Genomic DNA, 18,802 nt, shown 5'->3' on the forward strand with positions numbered 1-18,802 from the left:
ACTCAAACCTGATTTCCCAGCTCCAAATGCAGCAGCTTTGGATATTAGAACGCATGCCTTCCCTTGCCATGGCCACCATTTGATTTTTGATAAAGAAAGAGACTGTCTGCAGGTGGAGGGCTCAGCTCATGAGGATTGCATGCAAGGTTCTTGTGTTTTTTATAGTTAAGCCGATGGCTGATCAAAACGTATGTAGCATGTAGTATGTGTTCCTTTTTCAAAGGGATACTTGTCTCTAACGAGCAAATGCAGACAGTTCAGCTGCTGTCAGATCACTGCACTGAAGTATGGGCTTCCCTTGGATGCAAATCTGGAATTTACTGAATAGAATAGCGCTTACAAATTATTGAATATAATCCATGGGTGAGACCTACATTCCATGATTTATAGGCTTTGGAACTACCACTGTTTATGCAGTAACAATACCCCAATAAGTGTATCCTTTCCAGGGCAGGTGGGCGCACAGTAATTCCAAGTAGTAATGGTGCCCATGAAAGTGCTTCTGTCACAGGCTTCCGTTTTTTCCCCAGTGTGGTATTACCTCCTCATATCAGCGTGATGAGGAGGGTCAAAATTCAGCAACACTGAACGAGCTCCAAATCTCAGAATATTGCATTTTTCCAACAGTTACTTTGCCATATTTTTTGTGGCCACATTTTCAAGGGTGAAGATGACTGGGTGAGAGGGGTATGTGCACACCATTTGTAACACTAATTCAGGCACAAATGCCCGTTTGCATCATCAGCTGGATTGTGGAGGAGTTTGAGTATTTGATTGGAGAATGAGGTCCTAAGTCTTTTGTTCCAGAATGAGAAGCAATGTCGAAAAACTTGAGCTTTGGATTGGAGAATGAGGTCCTAAGTCTTCCGTTCCAAAATGAGAAGCAATGTTGGAGAACTTGCGCTTTGCATTGGAGAATGAGGTCCTAAGTCTTCTGTTCCAGAATGAGAAGCAATTTTGGAGAACTAGAGCTTTGCATTGGAGAAAGAAGTCCTAAGTCTTCTGTTCCAGAATGAGAAGCAATTCTGGAGAACTAGAGCTTTGCATTGGAGAATGAGGTCCTAAGTCTTCTGTTCCAGAATGAGAAACAATATTGGAGAACTTGCGCTATGCATTGGAGAAAGAGGTCCTAAGTCTTCTGTTCCAGAATGAGAAGCAATGTTGGAGAACTTGCGCTTTGCATTGGGGAATGAGGTCCTAAGTCTTCTATTCCCGAATGAGAAGCAATGTTGGAGAACTTGCGCTTTGCATTGGAGAATGAGGTCCTACGTCTTCTGTTCCAGAATGAGAAGCAATGTTGGAGAACTTGCGCTTTGGATTGGAGAAGGAGGTCCTGAGTCTTCTGTTCCAGAAGGAGAAGCAATGTTGGAGAACTTGCGCTTTGCATTGGAGAAAGAGGTCCTAAGTCTTCTGATCCAGAATGAGAAGCAATGTTGGAGAACTTGCTCTTTGCATTGGAGAATGAGGTCCTAAGTCTTCTGTTCCAGAATGAGAAGCAATGTCGGAGAACTTGAGCTTTGGATTGGAGAATGAGGTCCTAAGTCTTCTGTTCCAGAATGAGAAGCAATTTTGGAGAACTAGAGCTTTGCATTGGAGAAAGAAGTCCTAAGTCTTCTGTTTCAGAATGAGAAGCAATTTTGGAGAACTAGAGCTTTGCATTGGAGAATGAGGTCCTAAGTCTTCTGTTCCAGAATGAGAAGCAATATTGGAGAACTTGCGCTTTGCATTGGAGAAAGAAGTCCTAAGTCTTCTGTTCCAGAATGAGAAGCAATGTTGGAGAACTTGCGCTTTGCATTGGGGAATGAGGTCCTAAGTCTTCTGTTCCAGAATGAGAAGCAATGTTGGAGAACTTGCGCTTTGCATTGGAGAATGAGGTAAATGTAAATTGTAAATGTAAATGTAAATTTGATACTTGTATAGCGCACTACTCACCCGCAAGGGTCTCAAGGCGCTTGTACGAATACCGCTGTGGAACCCATCCTGGCTTTCCCTGTGAGGTGTCCACTCCTGGGCACCCCCAGGGTGGAGGCCAGGCATCCTTAGTGTTGTGGGGGCCGTTGTGGAGATTAAGCAAGCTATTGCCCAGAGTTGCAGAGTGGGACTCCATGATTGGAATAGGCACCGAGGCGAGAAATATCAGGTCCGTGGAATTTTTGAGCCCAAGACCCGCCGAGGCGGGGAATTGAACCCTGGTCCCGGGCTAGACCTCTGCATCAGGGTCTGCCGCTCTAATCATTGAGCCACACTTCTCCACATGAGGTCCTATGTCTTCTGTTCCAGAATGAGAAGCAATGTTGGAGAACTTGAGCTTTGGATTGAAGAATGAGGTCCTAAGTCTTCTGTTCCAGAATGAGAAGCAATGTTGGAGAACTTGCACCTTGTATTTGAGAATGAGGTCCTAAGTCTTCTGTTCCAGAAAGATAAGCAATGTTGGAGAACTTGTGCTTTGGATTGGAGAAGGAGGTCCTGAGTCTTCTGTTCCAGAAGGAAAGGCAATGTTGGAGAACTTGTGCTTTGCATTGGAGAAAGAAGTCCTAAGTCTTCTGTTCCAGAATGAGAAGCAATTTTGGAGAACTAGAGCTTTGCATTGGAGAATGAGGTCCTACGTCTTCTGTTCCAGAATGAGAAGCAATGTCGGAAAACTTGAGCTTTGGATTGGAGAATGAGGTCCTAAGTCTTCTGCTCCAGAATGAGAAGCAATGTTGGAGAACTTACACCTTGCATTGGAGAATGAGGTCCTAAGTCTTCCGTTCCAGAATGAGAAGCAATGTTGGAGAACTTGCGCTTTGCATTGGAGAATGAGGTCCTAAGTCTTCTGTTCCAGAATGAGAAGCAATGTTGGAGAACTTGAGCTTTGAGTTTGAGAACGAGGTCCTAAGTTGTCTATTAAATAATGAGTAGAAGTGTTTAGGAGCTTGTGCATTGGGTTGGAGAAGGAGGTCCTAAGTCTTCTGTTCCCAAATGAGTAGCAATGTTGAGGAACTCAAGCATTTGGTTTTAGAATGAGGTCCTAAGTCTTCTGTTCCAGAATGAGTAGCAGTGTTGAGGAGCTCGAGAATTTGGTTGGGAATGATGTCCTAAGTTTTCTGTTCCAGTATGAGTAGCAGTGTTAAGAAACCTGAGTATTTGGTTGGAGAAAGAGGTTCCAGAATGGGTAGCAATATTGAGGGCTCTAGCATTTGGTTGTAGAACGTGGCCCTAAGTCTTCTGTTCCAGAATCAGTGGCAATGTTGAGGGACGATGGGGCTCTAAGTTGTCTGTTCCAGAATGAGTAGTAATGTTGAGGAGCTCGAGAATTTGTCTGGAGAATGCTTCCTTAGTTTTCTGTTCCAGAATGAGTAGCAATGTTGAAAAGTTCAAGCATTTGGTTTTAGAATGAGGTGCTAAGTCTTCTGTTCTAGAATCAGTGGCAATGTTGAGGAGCTTGAACCATTGGGAGGACGATGAGACTCTAAGTTGTCTGTTCCAGAATGAGTAGCAATGTTGAGGAGCTCGAGAATTTGTCTGGAGAATGACGTCCTTAGTCTTCTGTTCCAGAATGAGTAGCAATGTTGAAACACTCAAGCATTTGGTTGGAGAATAAGGTACTAGATCTTCTGTTCCAAAATAAGTAGCAATGTTGAAGAGCTCGAGCATTTGGTTGAAGTATTCGATGTATCTCTGGGGATTGACCAATTCCATCTTCATGATCTTTCCCTGAAATCACGACTCAGTTATAAAATGCACACTATCCTCTAATGATGCTTGCACCCCTCTCGTCTTCCTGGGTCTTTTACAAAGTGTGTTTGTGAGTCATTAACACGTACAGAGAAAGATAAGGATGTTTACGTCTTCCATAGGAAGGCAAATATTGTTAAGATTCACTTGGTGAAAAGCAGAGGTGGAGACTATTGACCAAAGAGAGTACTCACTTCAGACCACAGAAATCCACATGACCATAAAGAATTATCTAATTTTAGGGTGAGTTTAAGGTTTGCAAGACAATCATTCTGCATTTCTTTGTCTTTGGTCCGATAGACCAACTGGGCCCCATGTCTAGCTTAGGTATATGACTTTTGACCTTTAGCAATGTAAGGAAATACCAACAATACCAGCTGACCCTGAAATAAGAACTCATCCCTTGAATTTTCTATGGGACAATTCTGTTGTGTTGATTGGCGCTAATCGCAAACACACTGCAAACGTAACTCATTTACAAACCTGTATGAAGAAATGGGCTTAAAATGAGGCCCATCGACAGTACGGAGTTCAGAAAAAACAAAGTAGAGAGTTTCGAATTTACCCAGAAAGAAGGAAACTAGAAAGTGGATTAGAGACCTCAGCTACTCCAAGGCAGTAAAAAGACAAGGTTATTATTGGTCAAAAAATTGTGTGTGTGCGCGGTTCAAAGGCCTGACCGACCCTGTCTTTAGGTTTAAATGCTGCCCCTAGGCAGCCCAAGCCAGGGCCACATTGAAGGGGATCAGCTGTCTGAAGCTGATACTGACAAGATGGAAGCACTCTGGAGCACTAGAGGTGGCTGATCACTGACAGGTCAGGGCACGCAACCTCCCTGCATAAAGGGGTTACTCCACGCATTGTCAAAGGTCGGGGATCTAGATGTCTTTGTTGCACCTTGGCTAGATGCTCACAGACACTGGGATCAGAGAGGGCATTCGTAGATACCCATAGGAAAAGTATAGTGTTCATTGCTTTGTCATATATAGAACCACAGCAAGCCTTCAAAAGCATCACAGTGGTCTCAGGCAGCTTTCCCTTCACTGACAGCTTCCTGTCTAAAAAGTCGCCATCTTTACAGTACCTGGGACCACCATAGTTTCCACAGCCGTATAAGTCACAGTTCCGTATAACATTCTTGCGCTGCCCACTGCACATCGTAGGAAACTTTCTGCCAGGCTCTGAAAATGTGAAAAAAAATCAAAGAGAGTATGCCCGTAGACTACGAGACAACTGTTTACACATTGCATTATGTTTGCCTTTGTATTAACTTTTTTAGTAGGTTTTTCATATCCGAATATAAAATAAATGCTAGTCCAATTACATCACAGCTTTTTTTATCCAAATTACCTTTATCTCAACTTTGTGTCTTTAGTAGTAGCAGTAGTAGTAGTAATGACTTTGTTTGGTTAAATAACCATCAAAGTGTACACAACAACAAATGAAACAAGAGCACTAGCACACAATAAACAAGAAAAATAGTACATGTAGTTCATTTCTAAAAAGGGGGGCCTATATGCACCCTGCTACAGCATAATCACGAGGTCCTTGTGAAAATAGCAATCAAAAAGATCCTTAAAACATTTCTAAAAGTTCATAATACAATTCATGATATTCCTCCAGGCAGTAAAATATGTTAAAATTCCCACTTGACCGCGCAAAATGCGACAGATACTAAAGTGCAAGATAATATTAAAATATGTGCTACTTAGAAGATAAACATAACAAATAGCTAAAAGCAATGTTAGCCTCGGATGTGCAATGGGGACTGTGCAACAATTACATAAAGTGACCTGCATAGTGCAAATAGATAATTAAGTTACAACACATCAAGTAAAGCAATCCGCTAGTAAACATTGGAATCTATAGCATTTAAAACTTGTAGTCTCTTGTACCACATTGCTTGTAAAAATTTACTAACAGCAAAAACTATTTATAGCGACGTGTCACTTTTTAAAATCCTGAAAGCTTCCAGGTGACTGCTAGTAGCCAAGTCGCTGCAGATTGGAACTAGCCATTTGCGGCGTATGGAATGGTACTCCCTGCAGAAGGATAGTACATGTTTCTCATCTTCGTTACTCGAGCCACATATAGGACATATTTTGAGATCTTGGTTAGTACACCTTTGTTTGTAAAAGACATCAGTGGTAGGATCCCGTACGGGATTCTTATGTACAATTTCCTAGTGGAAAATTGATATATTAAATCAAGGAATTCTTCATACATGGGGGTAAACTTATGATCTAAGAAAGTGCTGATTACAGGCCCGTTATTTGTATTCCTAACATAGCGGACTTTTATATAAGCCTGTATCGTTTTTGTAAAAGTTTGTTATCTGATTTTACACTGGAGCCAGGGTCATCCCACAAGTTCTGCAATCCATGTTTAAGAAACCAGCCTGAGACGGCTTTAATCCATGGAATGTCCCTGGCTTCTTCAAGATTCAATAGCTCTACCAGTGAGTCTTTGAAAACTCCGAGTTCGGGTGTGGACCATAGTCGGATCCAATAAGCTAGGGTTTTTAGAGTAGCCAAATCGGCAACTCTTTTTATACCAACATCGAAGTACAGGGGGGTTAGTGGTGAGCTAAATGGTAGACCCAATAGCCTTCTGAGAAAATTATTCTCAGCGATCGTCCATGAATGTAAATTTCCACAGCCCCGCCTCATAAAGAGCAGATCCCTGTGCAGTTGTGCGGTAAGTTTCCACCGCAGGGGAAATTATGCACGTTGACATTTGATTGTAAAACCTTAGAATAGAATTGGATCTGTGTTCAATCGTTAATGTAGACTTTTCCAATTGACTAGCCCACCTTAAGTTATCCATGAGTCTAACCCCTAAGTAGTCAAAGCTGTGAACTCTATTAAGAGCCTCGGTACCTACATGAATACTTCGACTTCCCTTCTTTGACTTTTAGAACATCGTAAACTTGGTTTTATTTATGTTGAATTCTGGACCTCTTGAGTTGCAAAAATTTAAAAACGTATCAATTAAAATTTGGAGGCCCATTGGTGATTTTGGTAAAAGGAGCGAATCGTCAGCAAAAAGTAAAATCTGTATTTTCTTACTATGCAAAACAAGAGAGTCATTCCAGCACTGTTCTAAAACGTCCACAACATCATTGATATACAGGGAAAATAAAGTAGGTGCTAAAACACAGCCCTGGCGGATTCCTCTCTTTATGGGTATGTGATCCGTCAGTTCGCCATTGGGGCCCCAGTGAACTTGTGCATAGTTATTTTCATGCAGTTTTTTTTATTAGGTGTACTAAATTACCTGGGACCCCCATGTTTGCCAGGGCTTGCCAAAGAGCAGCACGAGGAATAAGGTCGAATGTTGGTCTGAGGTCAATAAAAGCCACGTATAGTTTTTGTTTCAGGAGTAAAACATATTTCCAATATAAAACAACAAATCTAGAAATCTGGTCTGTCGTACTAATTCTTGATCTGAAAGCTTCCTGGAGGGGAGATAACATTTCATTAACGTTTACCCAATCAAGAAGTCTCACTAGGATTTGTTTTGAAAAAATCTCTTGGGCATTATCAATGAGACTGATGGGCCTGTAGTTCGATGGATCCCCTGCATCACCTCTTTTTATATATCGCTGTAATTTCAGCCCTGAGCCAGGAATGTGGTACCTTCCTCCCAGCTGCTATAACATTAGACAACATATTAAGATATGAAGATCATATTGAGGGTTCCGATTTGTACAGGTCACCAGGAATTTTATCCGGGCCAGAGGCGTTTGCGGATTTCAGCGAATCAATCACTTTGGATGTTTCTTCCAGACTAAAAACAATAGAAAGGGTGGGATCCACTAGTAGAGGTGCATACAATAGAGGGGGTAGGATCCACTACTAGAGGTGCATTTAAAGTGCTAGTGCCATTAAAGAGCCGGGACTCAACTGGAGCATAAACATTAGAAAAGTGTAATACCCTTTTATCAGGAGGAATATTATAGTGGTGGGAGTTAGGATTTTCTAACTTAGTTTGGGCAATAAGACCCCAAAATAGTCCAATATCATTATTTTTACTGGCATCCAACATTTCTTGCCATAGGTTATTTTCCCAGTTCCTATTTGCTTCAGCCAGGGTTGACTTATATAGAGTTCTTGCTCCCTTAATATTGGAATGGTTCCCCTATGTTATAGCCTTCCTCAAAGCTAATTTAGCTAATTTACAAGCCTGATTAAACCATTTCTCCGCCTTACAGATCTTAACAGTACTAAGTTGGTAAAAAATTTCCCGTAGTGCTTTAAATAGGCCAGTATGTATATCTAGGAGAGGGATTACATCCTCACTCAACCCTTCATATGATTGAAAAAACGTTACATAGAGTTTGTAAATTAGTATAAATAACTAATTATTAGATATAACATTTGGCCAAGAGACATAACGATGATTATTTGCTACCAAAGGAGCGGACACAATAGTTACCTGGAGATTTTTATCTTGATTCAGAGAGTCGCCAGTCAAGGTGGCTTCAAGAGAGTTATGGTCACTATTCAAGCGTGCCACCACTTTCATATCATGCAGGAGTGGCCACAATCTTATATCTACTAACACATAGTCAATAGTACTGGTACAAGCCCCTCTTTTAAATGTTGCTACCCTTGTGAGGTCAGAGGGAGTGCGCCCGTTGCATCCTTTAAGGCCCCTGCTTAATGTAAGCAAAGCCAATTCCATTGCAACATTTGAGAACTTTTTCTTATGAAGAGCTAAAAATGATGGGATACCCCAGACTTCATCCTCCTCCTTTGTTATCTCATTAGATAAGTCGAAGGTTTTAAGGAGGTATTGAAATCACCAGCTAATGATATATTCATGTTTGGTTCCAATTTATCCATAGAACCCTCAAGGAGGGATAATATGGGAGATTTATCAGGTCCCCTTGCGCTCCTGACATAGATGTTAAAAATGGACAAGCAAAGTCCAGAAGAGAAAGTCACAGTAATCCCCATTAGGTCCTGTTAGACCTGACATCCTTGGCGTGGGTTTTTCCCCTATCTTTCGCCTCTGCTACATGGATTTTTGATGCTGTGCTGGATTTCGTTTTGCTGGTTTAGATGATTTGGACACTCTGCCACTGCTAATCAGTGCCAGAGTGTAAGTGCTCCCTGTGTAAAATATCATATTGATTGGATATACCTGATTGGCATATCTGTATCACCATGAAGTCCCTAGTAAAGTGCACTGTGTGTGCCAGGGCTGGTGATGACAGATGCTACTGGTGGGTCTGCAGCGCTGATTGCGCCACCCACCTGTGTAGCTCTAAAACAGTGTCTCAGGCCTGCCACCGCAGGCCTGCCTGCAGTCCCTGGACTGCCAAGTCCTCCTGGCCAGTGTCCACACTGACCGGGCCTAACCCTTCCCTTTTTATACACGTCAGTCATCCCTATGGAAGGCCCAAGGTACCCCCCTGAACAGGGTGCAGTGTATGTAAAAGGTAGAGCATGTACTAGTGCAGGTAACATGTTCTGGTAGTAAACAACGGCCATTTTGTGTGTTCACTGCTGCAAGGTTATCTTGCTCCATAGGCTAACATGGGGGAGGCTGGTGCCAATGGCTATCCGCCTATCTTCTCATAGGAACAAGATAAGACATGAGTGTTTGATATCCCTGAGCTCAGCATTTAATAACACATCTTTTAGGAGAGGTTGTTTTTAAATCCTGAGTTGGAGAATAGTACTTTTTAGAGAGTAGCTGTTCTCTTGTCTGACCCTTCTGCGTGCCTGGGCGTGCTTGTGGATTGACTGTCTGGCTTGAGAGTGACAGGGGCTGGGGATCCCCCGGGAGGTTGGCTGAGTCAGCCCCCTGCTGAATGGCGACATTTGCAAGGAGAGTGGAGGGAGGAGATAGCACCTGGGATTGAATAGGGCTGTGCCTGCCTGCCACACTGCTGGCTCCACCTCCTGCTGGGCGGCTGACGACTCTGCCCCTCACTCTGAAAAGAATGTAGAGGCCAGGAAAACAAAGTGCTCCAGCAACACCCAGAACTGGATCAGACCGGGCTCAGGACCCACTTGCACAAAGACTTCAAAGACTTTTAGGGGTATAAGTACACGACCCCTGACAACAGATTTTTAGATTCTACCATCAAGAGGAACCTCTGCTGAAAGACGGACCGCTGAAGAACTAAAGGAGGATTGCCGTGCTGTGTGCTCTCAAGGCTGACCTGTGAGGAGAAGGGGTCTTGCTGTGTGCTGACCCTACCCACTTGACCAAACAAGACTTTGCTGTGTGCTGTGTCTTCAACCGAATCTCCAAGGGCCTGAGAAGAGCTGGCCTCCTGTTTCGCGACCCAGGGATAGAAAGGTTGCCAAGAACTCAAGACTCTGCTGTGTCCCCTCTTCGCTGCTGTGTGCCGCAGGGACCGTGGACTGTTCTACCAAGCTTCTCAACATCTGCCTGTGAAGTGGGCTGGCCGCTCTCTGTCTTGCTAGAGAGTGCCGCACTGACCCGGGCCTGACACCGGTTGCCGCATCAAGAAGATCGACGTGCTCATCGGCACGTGCCTTGCCGCGACCCGGAGGCCCGAAGCAGATCGAGAGTCGTACTTCCCTGTTCTACGAAGCCGCGCTGTGAGTGGCTGACTCCGGTGACGTCGACATCGTCACTGGGGGCTCGTCAAGGGAGTTGTGGAATCCTTGCACCGAACAGCCTGAGGAGCGCTTGTACAACGAGTTCAGCGACACCGCCGGAGCAACGTAGCTGCCTAAACATCAAGAGCCTACAAACTGATTCATTCTCAGTGAGTATCGAATCACACAAGAGACTAGAGACTATCGTCTTACGATCCCGACCAACCGAGAGAGCGAATATTGTGTAAACCTGTGATGCTTGATTTCAACTGCGGAAACTAGATAAAGATATATTATTTTTGATATAACTCACCTGTGTGGTGTAAGTTTGTGGTGTGCGGAGGGGGGATCATTTTGGTGTCTACGTGCAAATACCTTACACATTGCCTTGGGGATAAGCCTGTCTGCTCGAGCCAAGCTACCTAGAGGGTGAGCAGGGGTTATCTACTGTGTGTGTCCCTGTACCCTGACTAGAAGCAAGGGTCCCTATTTGGTCTAAGGTGTATACCTCTGCCAACTAGAGACCCCCAGATCTAACATTGGTGGTCAGCGGTGCGGATTAGAACCAGTATTTGCACTTGACCTGCAGTGATTCTTCGTACATCACTAATCTAGTAAGCAGTTGCATCGCACAAAGTTTTTGCGAAGACTATTCTTGGAGGATCGACGAAGCATCATGTCTCTGAATGGAGTAGGTGAGGAGTCGGAATTGCAATTCGAAGTGAAAAAGTTGCTCGAATATAAGAAGGAGCAACTAAAGCAATTCTGCAAGCAGCTTGGATGCCCAGCGAAGGGCAGCGCCAACAAGACGGAGCTACAGAAAGCTCTAAGGGCCTGGTGGGAGGCCAAGAATGGCGTAACCGAGGAAACTACTGAAGGGGATGGCGCACCGGAGCACGGATTTGGATCCGATGATCTGCCAGTGAATAGGCCAGCGTCTAGGGCTGGCAGCGCCCATTCCAGTAGGAGCCTTTCTCCAGAGGAGCTGGAGGAAAATCAGAGGATTAGGGCCCATGAGATTGAACTTTTTAAGCTCAAAGCTCAAGCGGAAGAAAGGAAACTGCGCCTTGACAGTGAGAAAGAGGCGCATGAGAGGAGGAATGCTCTCGCTTTGGAAGAGAAGAAACTCCAGTTGGCTCATGAGTTGAGCATGAGGGAGCTGGACATTAAAGCCAAACAAGTGGCGTCCAGTCCGAATGGTGCCAGCGCACAACCAGTACAGGCGGGTAAAGTATACATACCGAAAGATTTGGTGCAGAATTATCAGAGGGGTGAGGAAATCTATGCGTGGTTTAGATCCTATGAGCTTGCCTTGAAGATGAATGAAGTGCCTGAGAAGAGTTGGGGAGCAGGTTTGTGGAAACATTTTGAGGCCTCTGGGAGGGATGTCTTAGCACCCTTAGAAGCAGCAGGGACCTTAACCTACCCCACTATGAAGGAGGCCTTATGCCTCAGGTATGGGCTTACACCAGAACAGTACCGCCAGAAGTTTAGGAACTTCAAGAAACTTGATTCAAGTACTTGGGTGGAGTGTGTGAGTATGTACACGCGTGCACTGGAAGGTTGGATAAAGGGCAGCAAAGTTACTGATTATGTGGGGTTGTGTCACTTGATTAGTTGGGAGCACTTGAGTAGTCTATGTGTTCCAGAGCTGCGCCAGCATCTTTTAGACAGCAAGTTAACTGATCCCAGTGACCTTGCTAAAGAGGCAGACCGCTGGACTAGCACCAGGGTCAACAAAGGGGTGGTAAGTATGCCAGCCAAGGGTGGACAGGGTCCCCAGCAGAAAGGTGGGGAGGACAAGGGTAACGGTAAGGAGTTCTCTAAAGGGCCCCAAAACAGTTCCCAGGAGAAGGAGTCCCAAGCCCCCAAGCCTAAGAGGTCTTGGCCCCCTAAGGGCAACAGACCACCGCCTACTTGCTATGCTTGTAGGGAAGTGGGGCACATCGCCCCTAAATGTCCCAAGAAACCCCCAGCACCAGCTGCTGCTCCAGTCCCAGGGTTAGCTAGTGTAGCTTTGGGAGGGGATTTGATTTCCAGTGGGGAAGAGGGATTAGCTATGATGACCCTTGTCTCTTTAGGAGACCAAGAGATGGTCCAGGATACCTTGATACCCGCTAACACTAAAAAATACGGGCAAAAGGTGACCATCAATGGGAGGGAGATAGAGGCTCTGAGAGACACCGGGGCTAGTGTGACATCTGTCAGGTGTCAGTGGGTGTCTGAAGAGCAAGTCATTCCCAATGTGCTCCGCCCAGTGGTGGCAGCTGACACTTCAGTGCGCCTCTGCAAGATGGCGCGTGTTCCCTTTACAGGGGGGGGAGTCTCTGGTACCTTGGAAGTCTGTGTCAGTAATGCCTTGCCGGTAGATTGTCTGTTGGGTAACGACCTGGAGAGCTCTCCATGGAAGGACGTAGAGCACAGAACTCACTTGGAGATGTTAGGACTGCCAGCGTGGATCTGTGTATCCACACGTGCCATGACAGCCAGTAAGGGTGGATTAGTAGAACCGGAGCCTGGAACAATGGCCCAGGGACCTGTCAAGAGAGGAAGGGGCAGAGGGCGCGGGAAACCGGCCCGACTGTTCCCACGGTCCAGGAGGAAGCAGAACCTGAGGGGGATGCCCTGGAACCTACAGGGGAGCAGGTGGCCGAACTGGGGGAGTTGCCTGAGCTGACCCATTGGCAGCAAGAGGGTGGCCCCTCCAGGGAGGAATTCTGCCAGGCTCAGAAGGAGTGCCCTTCTCTCGTCGGTGTGCGGCAGCAGGCTGCAGACCAGGCAGCAGGCCTAGGGTCCAAGGAACATTTGATCTACTGGGAGGATGACTTACTGTATAGTGAGCCTAAGTTCGCTGAGCCCGGTGCAGCCCGTGTGCTGGTGGTACCCGAGCGCTTCAGGAACTTCTTACTGGGTCTGGCTCACGACGTGCCTCTCGCAGGACATCTGTGGCAAGACAAGACCTATCACAGGCTTGTCACCCACTTCTACTGGCCCCAGATGAAGAAGCAAGTCGGTACCTTTTGTAAGTCTTGCCAAACCTGTCAAGCCAGTGGTAAGAGCGGAGGGAAGTGCGTGGCGCCCCTCCAGCCGTTTCCTGTAGTGAGCACCCCTTTCGAGCGGGTGGGCATTGATATCGTAGGGCCCCTGGATCCCAAGACCGCCTTAGGCAACAGGTTTATCCTGGTCTTGGTGGATCACGCCACTCGGTACCCGGAAGCAGTCCCTCTCAGGACAATCACAGCACCCGTGGTGGGCCGTGCATTGATGGGGATCTTTTCCCGTGTGGGGTTCCCCCGAGAGGTGGTCTCCGACCGGGGTACCAACTTCATCTCTAGGTATATGAAGTCTCTGTGGGAGGAGTGTGGGGTAACTTATAAGTTCACCACTCCTTACCACCCTCAAGGAAATAGGTTGGTTGAAAGGTTCAACCGCACCCTGAAGGGTATGATTATGGGCCTAGCGGAGCCCATGAGACGGAAGTGGGACGTCTTGTTACCATGCCTGTTGTTTGCCTACAGGGAGGTGCCTCAGAAGTCCTTAGGGTTCAGCCCCTTTGAACTGCTGTATGGCCACCCAGTTAGAGGACCTCTCACACTGGTGAAGGAGGGGTGGGAGAAATCCCGTGGGAAAACCCCCCAGGATGTGTTCAGCTATGTGCTGGCCATCCGCAACCAAACGCAGCGCTTCAAGAAGCTCGCTCAGGAGAACCTAGAAGCCAGCCAGGAGGAGATGAAAAGATGGTACGACCAGAATACCACTCTGGTAGAATTTCATCCGAGGCAGAAAGTGTGGGTAATGGCGCCGGTGGAGCCTTGTGCGCTCCGTGACAAGTGGACCGGGCCATATGAGGTGGTAGAGCGCAAGAGTGAGGTGACCTACCTGATCAACATGAAGACTCCTAGGCAGCCCCTTAGAGTCTTGCATGTGAACCGCCTCAAACCCCACTTCGAGAGGTCTGAAGTGACGATGCTCATGGCTACAGATGACGGTGGGGAAGAGGATAGTGATCCTCTCCCTGACCTCCTGGCAACCAAGGAGCAAGACGGGTCAGTGGATGGTATGGTCCTCTCGCCCACCCTGACCCCAGAACAGCAGAGAGACTGTCGCCAGGTGTTGGGTCAGTTTGCCTCCCTGTTCTCCCTGACACCAGGTGTCACCAATTGGTGCGTCCATGATGTGGACACTGGAGATAGCCTGCCTGTGAAACAGAAGTTTTACAGAGTAGCTGACAAGGTCAGGGCCAGCATCAAGGAAGAAGTTTCCAAGATGTTGGCGTTAGGGGTAATTGAGCCCTCTAGCAGTCCCTGGGCTAGCCCAGTGGTCCTCGTTCCCAAGAAATCTGCTACACCCGGTGGCCCGTCAGAACTTCGGTTTTGCGTGGACTACCGCGGGCTCAATGCGGTCACCAAGACTGACGCGCACCCCATCCCCAGAGCTGATGAGCTCGTGGATCGGTTGGGAGCTGCCAGGTACCTCAGCACCTTCGATTTGACTTCGGGGTACTGGCAGATTGCCTTAACTGAAGGGGCAAAGGAGAGGTCGGCATTTTCAACACCAGAGGGGCATTTCCAGTTTCGCGTTATGCCCTTTGGATTGAAAAATGCCCCTGCCACCTTCCAGAGACTGGTCAACCGGGTACTGACCGGGTTGCAGCAATTCAGCGCCGCGTACCTGGATGACATTGCTGTGTTCAGCTCCACTTGGGAGGAACACTTGCAACACCTCTGTGAAGTGTTGAGGGCGCTGCAGAAGGCAGGCCTCACTATCAAGGCTAGTAAGTGCCAGATAGGGCAGGGATCGGTGGTGTATTTGGGACACCAGGTGGGGAGCGGCCAGGTGGCGCCCCTACAGGCGAAGATCGATACCATTCTGGCTTGGGAACCGCCCAAGACGCAGACAGAGGTGAGAGCCTTTCTAGGACTCACCGGGTATTACAGACGGTTCATCAAGGGATACGGCACCATTGTTGCCCCCATGACAGAACTAACCTCTAGAAATCAGCCCAGGAAAGTGAATTGGACCGAGGCCTGTCAAACTGCTTTTGATGCCCTGAAAACTGCAATGTGCACAGCACCGGTGCTTAAGGCGCCTGACTTTTCGAGTGAGTTCGTAGTGCAAACAGACGCTTCAGAGCAAGGTGTGGGAGCAGTACTCTCACAGATGGACGATGAGGGCGGGGACCAACCCGTAGCTTTCATTAGTAGAAGGCTACTTCCCAGGGAACAGAGGTGGAGTGCTATTGAGAGAGAAGCATTTCCTGTGGTCTGGGCCCTGAAGAAGCTGAGGCCCTACCTGTTTGGGACTCACTTCCGTGTTCAGACCGACCACAGGCCCCTCAGATGGTTAATGCAGATGAGGGGCGAAAATCCAAAACTGTTGAGGTGGTCCATCTCCCTACAGGGAATGGACTTTACGGTGGAACACCGTCCCGGTACAGAACACGCCAATGCTGATGGTCTGTCCAGGTTTTTCCGCCTTAGTGATGAGAACTCCCAAGAGGGTGGGTAGTTCTCCCCACTTTCAGCTGGAGGGGACACGTGTTAGACCTGACATCCTTGGCGTGGGTTTTTCCCCTATCTTTCGCCTCTGCTACATGGATTTTTGATGCTGTGCTGGATTTCGTTTTGCTGGTTTAGATGCTTTGGACACTCTGCCACTGCGAATCAGTGCCAGAGTGTAAGTGCTCCCTGTGTAAAATATCATATTGATTGGATATACCTGATTGGCATATCTGTATCACCATGAAGTCCCTAGTAAAGTACACTGTGTGTGCCAGGGCTGGTGATGACAGATGCTACTAGTGGGTCTGCAGCGCTGATTGCGCCACCCACCTGTGTAGCTCTAAAACAGTGTGTCAGCAGTCCCCGGACTGCCATGTCCTCCTGGCCAGTGTCCACACTGACCGGGTCTAACCCTTCCCTTTTTATACACGTCAGTCATCCCTATGGAAGGCCCAAGGTACCCCCCTGGGCAGGGTGCAGTGTATGTAAAAGGTAGAGCATGTACTAGTGCAGGTAACATGTTCTGGTAGTGAACAACGGCCATTTTGTGTGTTCACTGCTGCAAGGTTATCTTGCTCCATAGGCTAACATGGGGGAGGCTGGTGCCAATGGCTATCCGCCTATCTTCTCATAGGAACAAGATAAGACATGAGTGTTTGATATCCCTGAGCTCAGCATTTAATAACACATCTTTTAGGAGAGGTTGTTTTTAAATCCTGAGTTGGAGAATAGTACTTTTTAGAGAGTAGCTGTTCTCTTGTCTGACCCTTCTGCGTGCCTGGGCGTGCTTGTGGATTGACTGTCTGGCTTGAGAGTGACAGGGGCTGGGGATCCCCCGGGAGGTTGGCTGAGTCAGCCCTCTGCTGAATGGCGACATTTGCAAGGAGAGTGGAGGGAGGAGATAGCACCTGGGATTGAATAGGGCTGTGCCTGCCTGCCACACTGCTGGCTCCACCTCCTGCTGGGTGGCTGACGACTCTGCCCCTCACTCTGAAAAGAATGTAGAGGCCAGGAAAACAAAGTGCTCCAGCAACACCCAGAACTGGATCAGACCGGGCTCAGGACCCACTTGCACAAAGACTTCAAAGACTTTTAGGGGTATAAGTACACGACCCCTGACAACAGATTTTTAGATTCTACCATCAAGAGGAACCTCTGCTGAAAGACGGACCGCTGAAGAACTAAAGGAAGATTGCCGTGCTGTGTGCTCTCAAGGCTGACCTGTTCTGCTGTACAACTGAAGCTGAGGAGGAGAAGGGGTCTTGCTGTGTGCTGACCCTACCCACTTGACCAAACAAGACTTTGCTGTGTGCTGTGTCTTCAACCGAATCTCTAAGGGCCTGAGAAGAGCTGGCCTTTTGTTTCGCGACCCAGGGATAGAAAGGTTGCCAAGAACTCAAGACTCTGCTGTGTCCCCCCTGCGCTGCTGTGTGCCGCAGGGACCGTGGACTGTTCTACCAAGCTTCTCAACATCTGCCTGTGAAGTGGGCTGGCCGCTCTCTGTCTTGCTAGAGAGTGCCGCACTGACCCGGGCCTGACACCGGTTGCCGCATCAAGAAGATCGACGTGCTCATCGGCACGTGCCTTGCCGCGACCCGGAGGCCCGAAGCAGATCGAGAGTCGTACTTCCCTGCTCTACGAAGCCGCGCTGTGAGTGGCTGACTCCGGTGACGTCGACATCGTCACTGGGGGCTCGTCGAGGGAGTTGTGGAATCCTTGCACCGAACAGCCCGAGGAGCGCTTGTACAACGAGTGCAGCGACACCGCCGGAGCAACGTAGCTGCCTAAACATCAAGAGCCTACAAACTGATTCATTCTCAGTGAGTATCGAATCACACAAGAGACTAGAGACTATCGTCTTACGATCCCGACCAACCGAGAGAGCGAATATTGTGTAAACCTGTGATGCTTGATTTCAACTGCGGAAAATAGATAAAGATATATTATTTTTGATATAACTCACCTGTGTGGTCTAAGTTTGTGGTGTGCGGAGGGGGGATCATTGTGGTGTCTACGTGCAAATACCTTACACATTGCCTTGGGGATAAGCCTGTCTGCTCGAGCCAAGCTACCTAGAGGGTGAGCAGGGGTTATCTACCGTGTGTGTCCCTGTACCCTGACTAGAAGCAAGGGTCCCTATTTGGTCTAAGGTGTATACCTCTGCCAACTAGAGACCCCCAGATCTAACAGGTCCAAGCTATCAATCGCCATCAGCGTAGAACTGCTAACGCAACCATTCTTAATTTAAATCATGAGCCCACCTATAGCTCTCCCATAGTGGGCTGCAGGTTTGGCTCCTCACTATAATAAGAGAATCCATCAATAAATAATGTTTCTGTCGCCCACGTCTCCTGTAATAGGCAAATATCTTGTTCGGCAATATATGCCCTCCAGTCTGAATCAACTAATTTAAACCCCAGACCAGCTATGTTCCAAGATAGTAATTTAAGAAAGGGGGGTGGGGGGGGGGGTGCTCTGCCTATTCTGCTCATTCCCAATCGAGACAGCTAATAGCTTCTCTTGGCCACAATTCCCTGTTAATAACATGGTGCTTACACCTGCTATATACAAGATTGTTGTCCAGCTCACAAGGGATTGGTGATGTTGGATGTAGCTCCATGTAGCCGTGGCTCTCTGCAGGTTTAATTAAATCTACCAATTCCACCGGATGAGTGGCCGTATCGTTGATCTTATTGTCCCCAGCATAATAAACAGGCAGATTACTTGGGTCAACGAAAGAGAAATCTAGGGTAGTTCATCCACCAACCCCCCTGGTGATTGGCCGTATGGGTGATCATTCCAACCCCTGCATAATAAACAGGCATATTACTTGGGTCAGCAAGGAATAGGTCTAAGACATCAGTGCCCCTTAGGGCATGAAGGGTATTAGAAATGGGGGTCTCTAGATGGCAGGTACCTTTGTCCAAATTGGGACACTTGCTCTTAGTCAGGGTAAGGGGGATACACACTTTAGATAACCCCTGCTCACCCCCTTGGTAGCTT

General features: G+C 47.4%; 1 protein-coding gene across 1 annotated transcript in view; it reads right to left on the reverse strand.

Annotated features, from left to right (window-relative positions):
- Positions 1-18,802, reverse strand: part of LOC146830289 (uncharacterized) — a 206,924-nt gene that overhangs the window by 11,986 nt on the left and 176,136 nt on the right. The window contains exon 8 of the mRNA XM_085604478.1: positions 4,802-4,898. Within this exon, the coding sequence (XP_085460604.1) occupies positions 4,802-4,898 (97 nt within the window). The remainder of the gene's footprint in view (positions 1-4,801; positions 4,899-18,802) is intronic.

The sequence above is a fragment of the Triturus cristatus genome, chromosome 5_1, assembly GCF_964204655.1.
Source record: "Triturus cristatus chromosome 5_1, aTriCri1.1, whole genome shotgun sequence".
In the NCBI taxonomy this organism is placed as follows: Eukaryota; Metazoa; Chordata; class Amphibia; order Caudata; family Salamandridae; genus Triturus; species Triturus cristatus.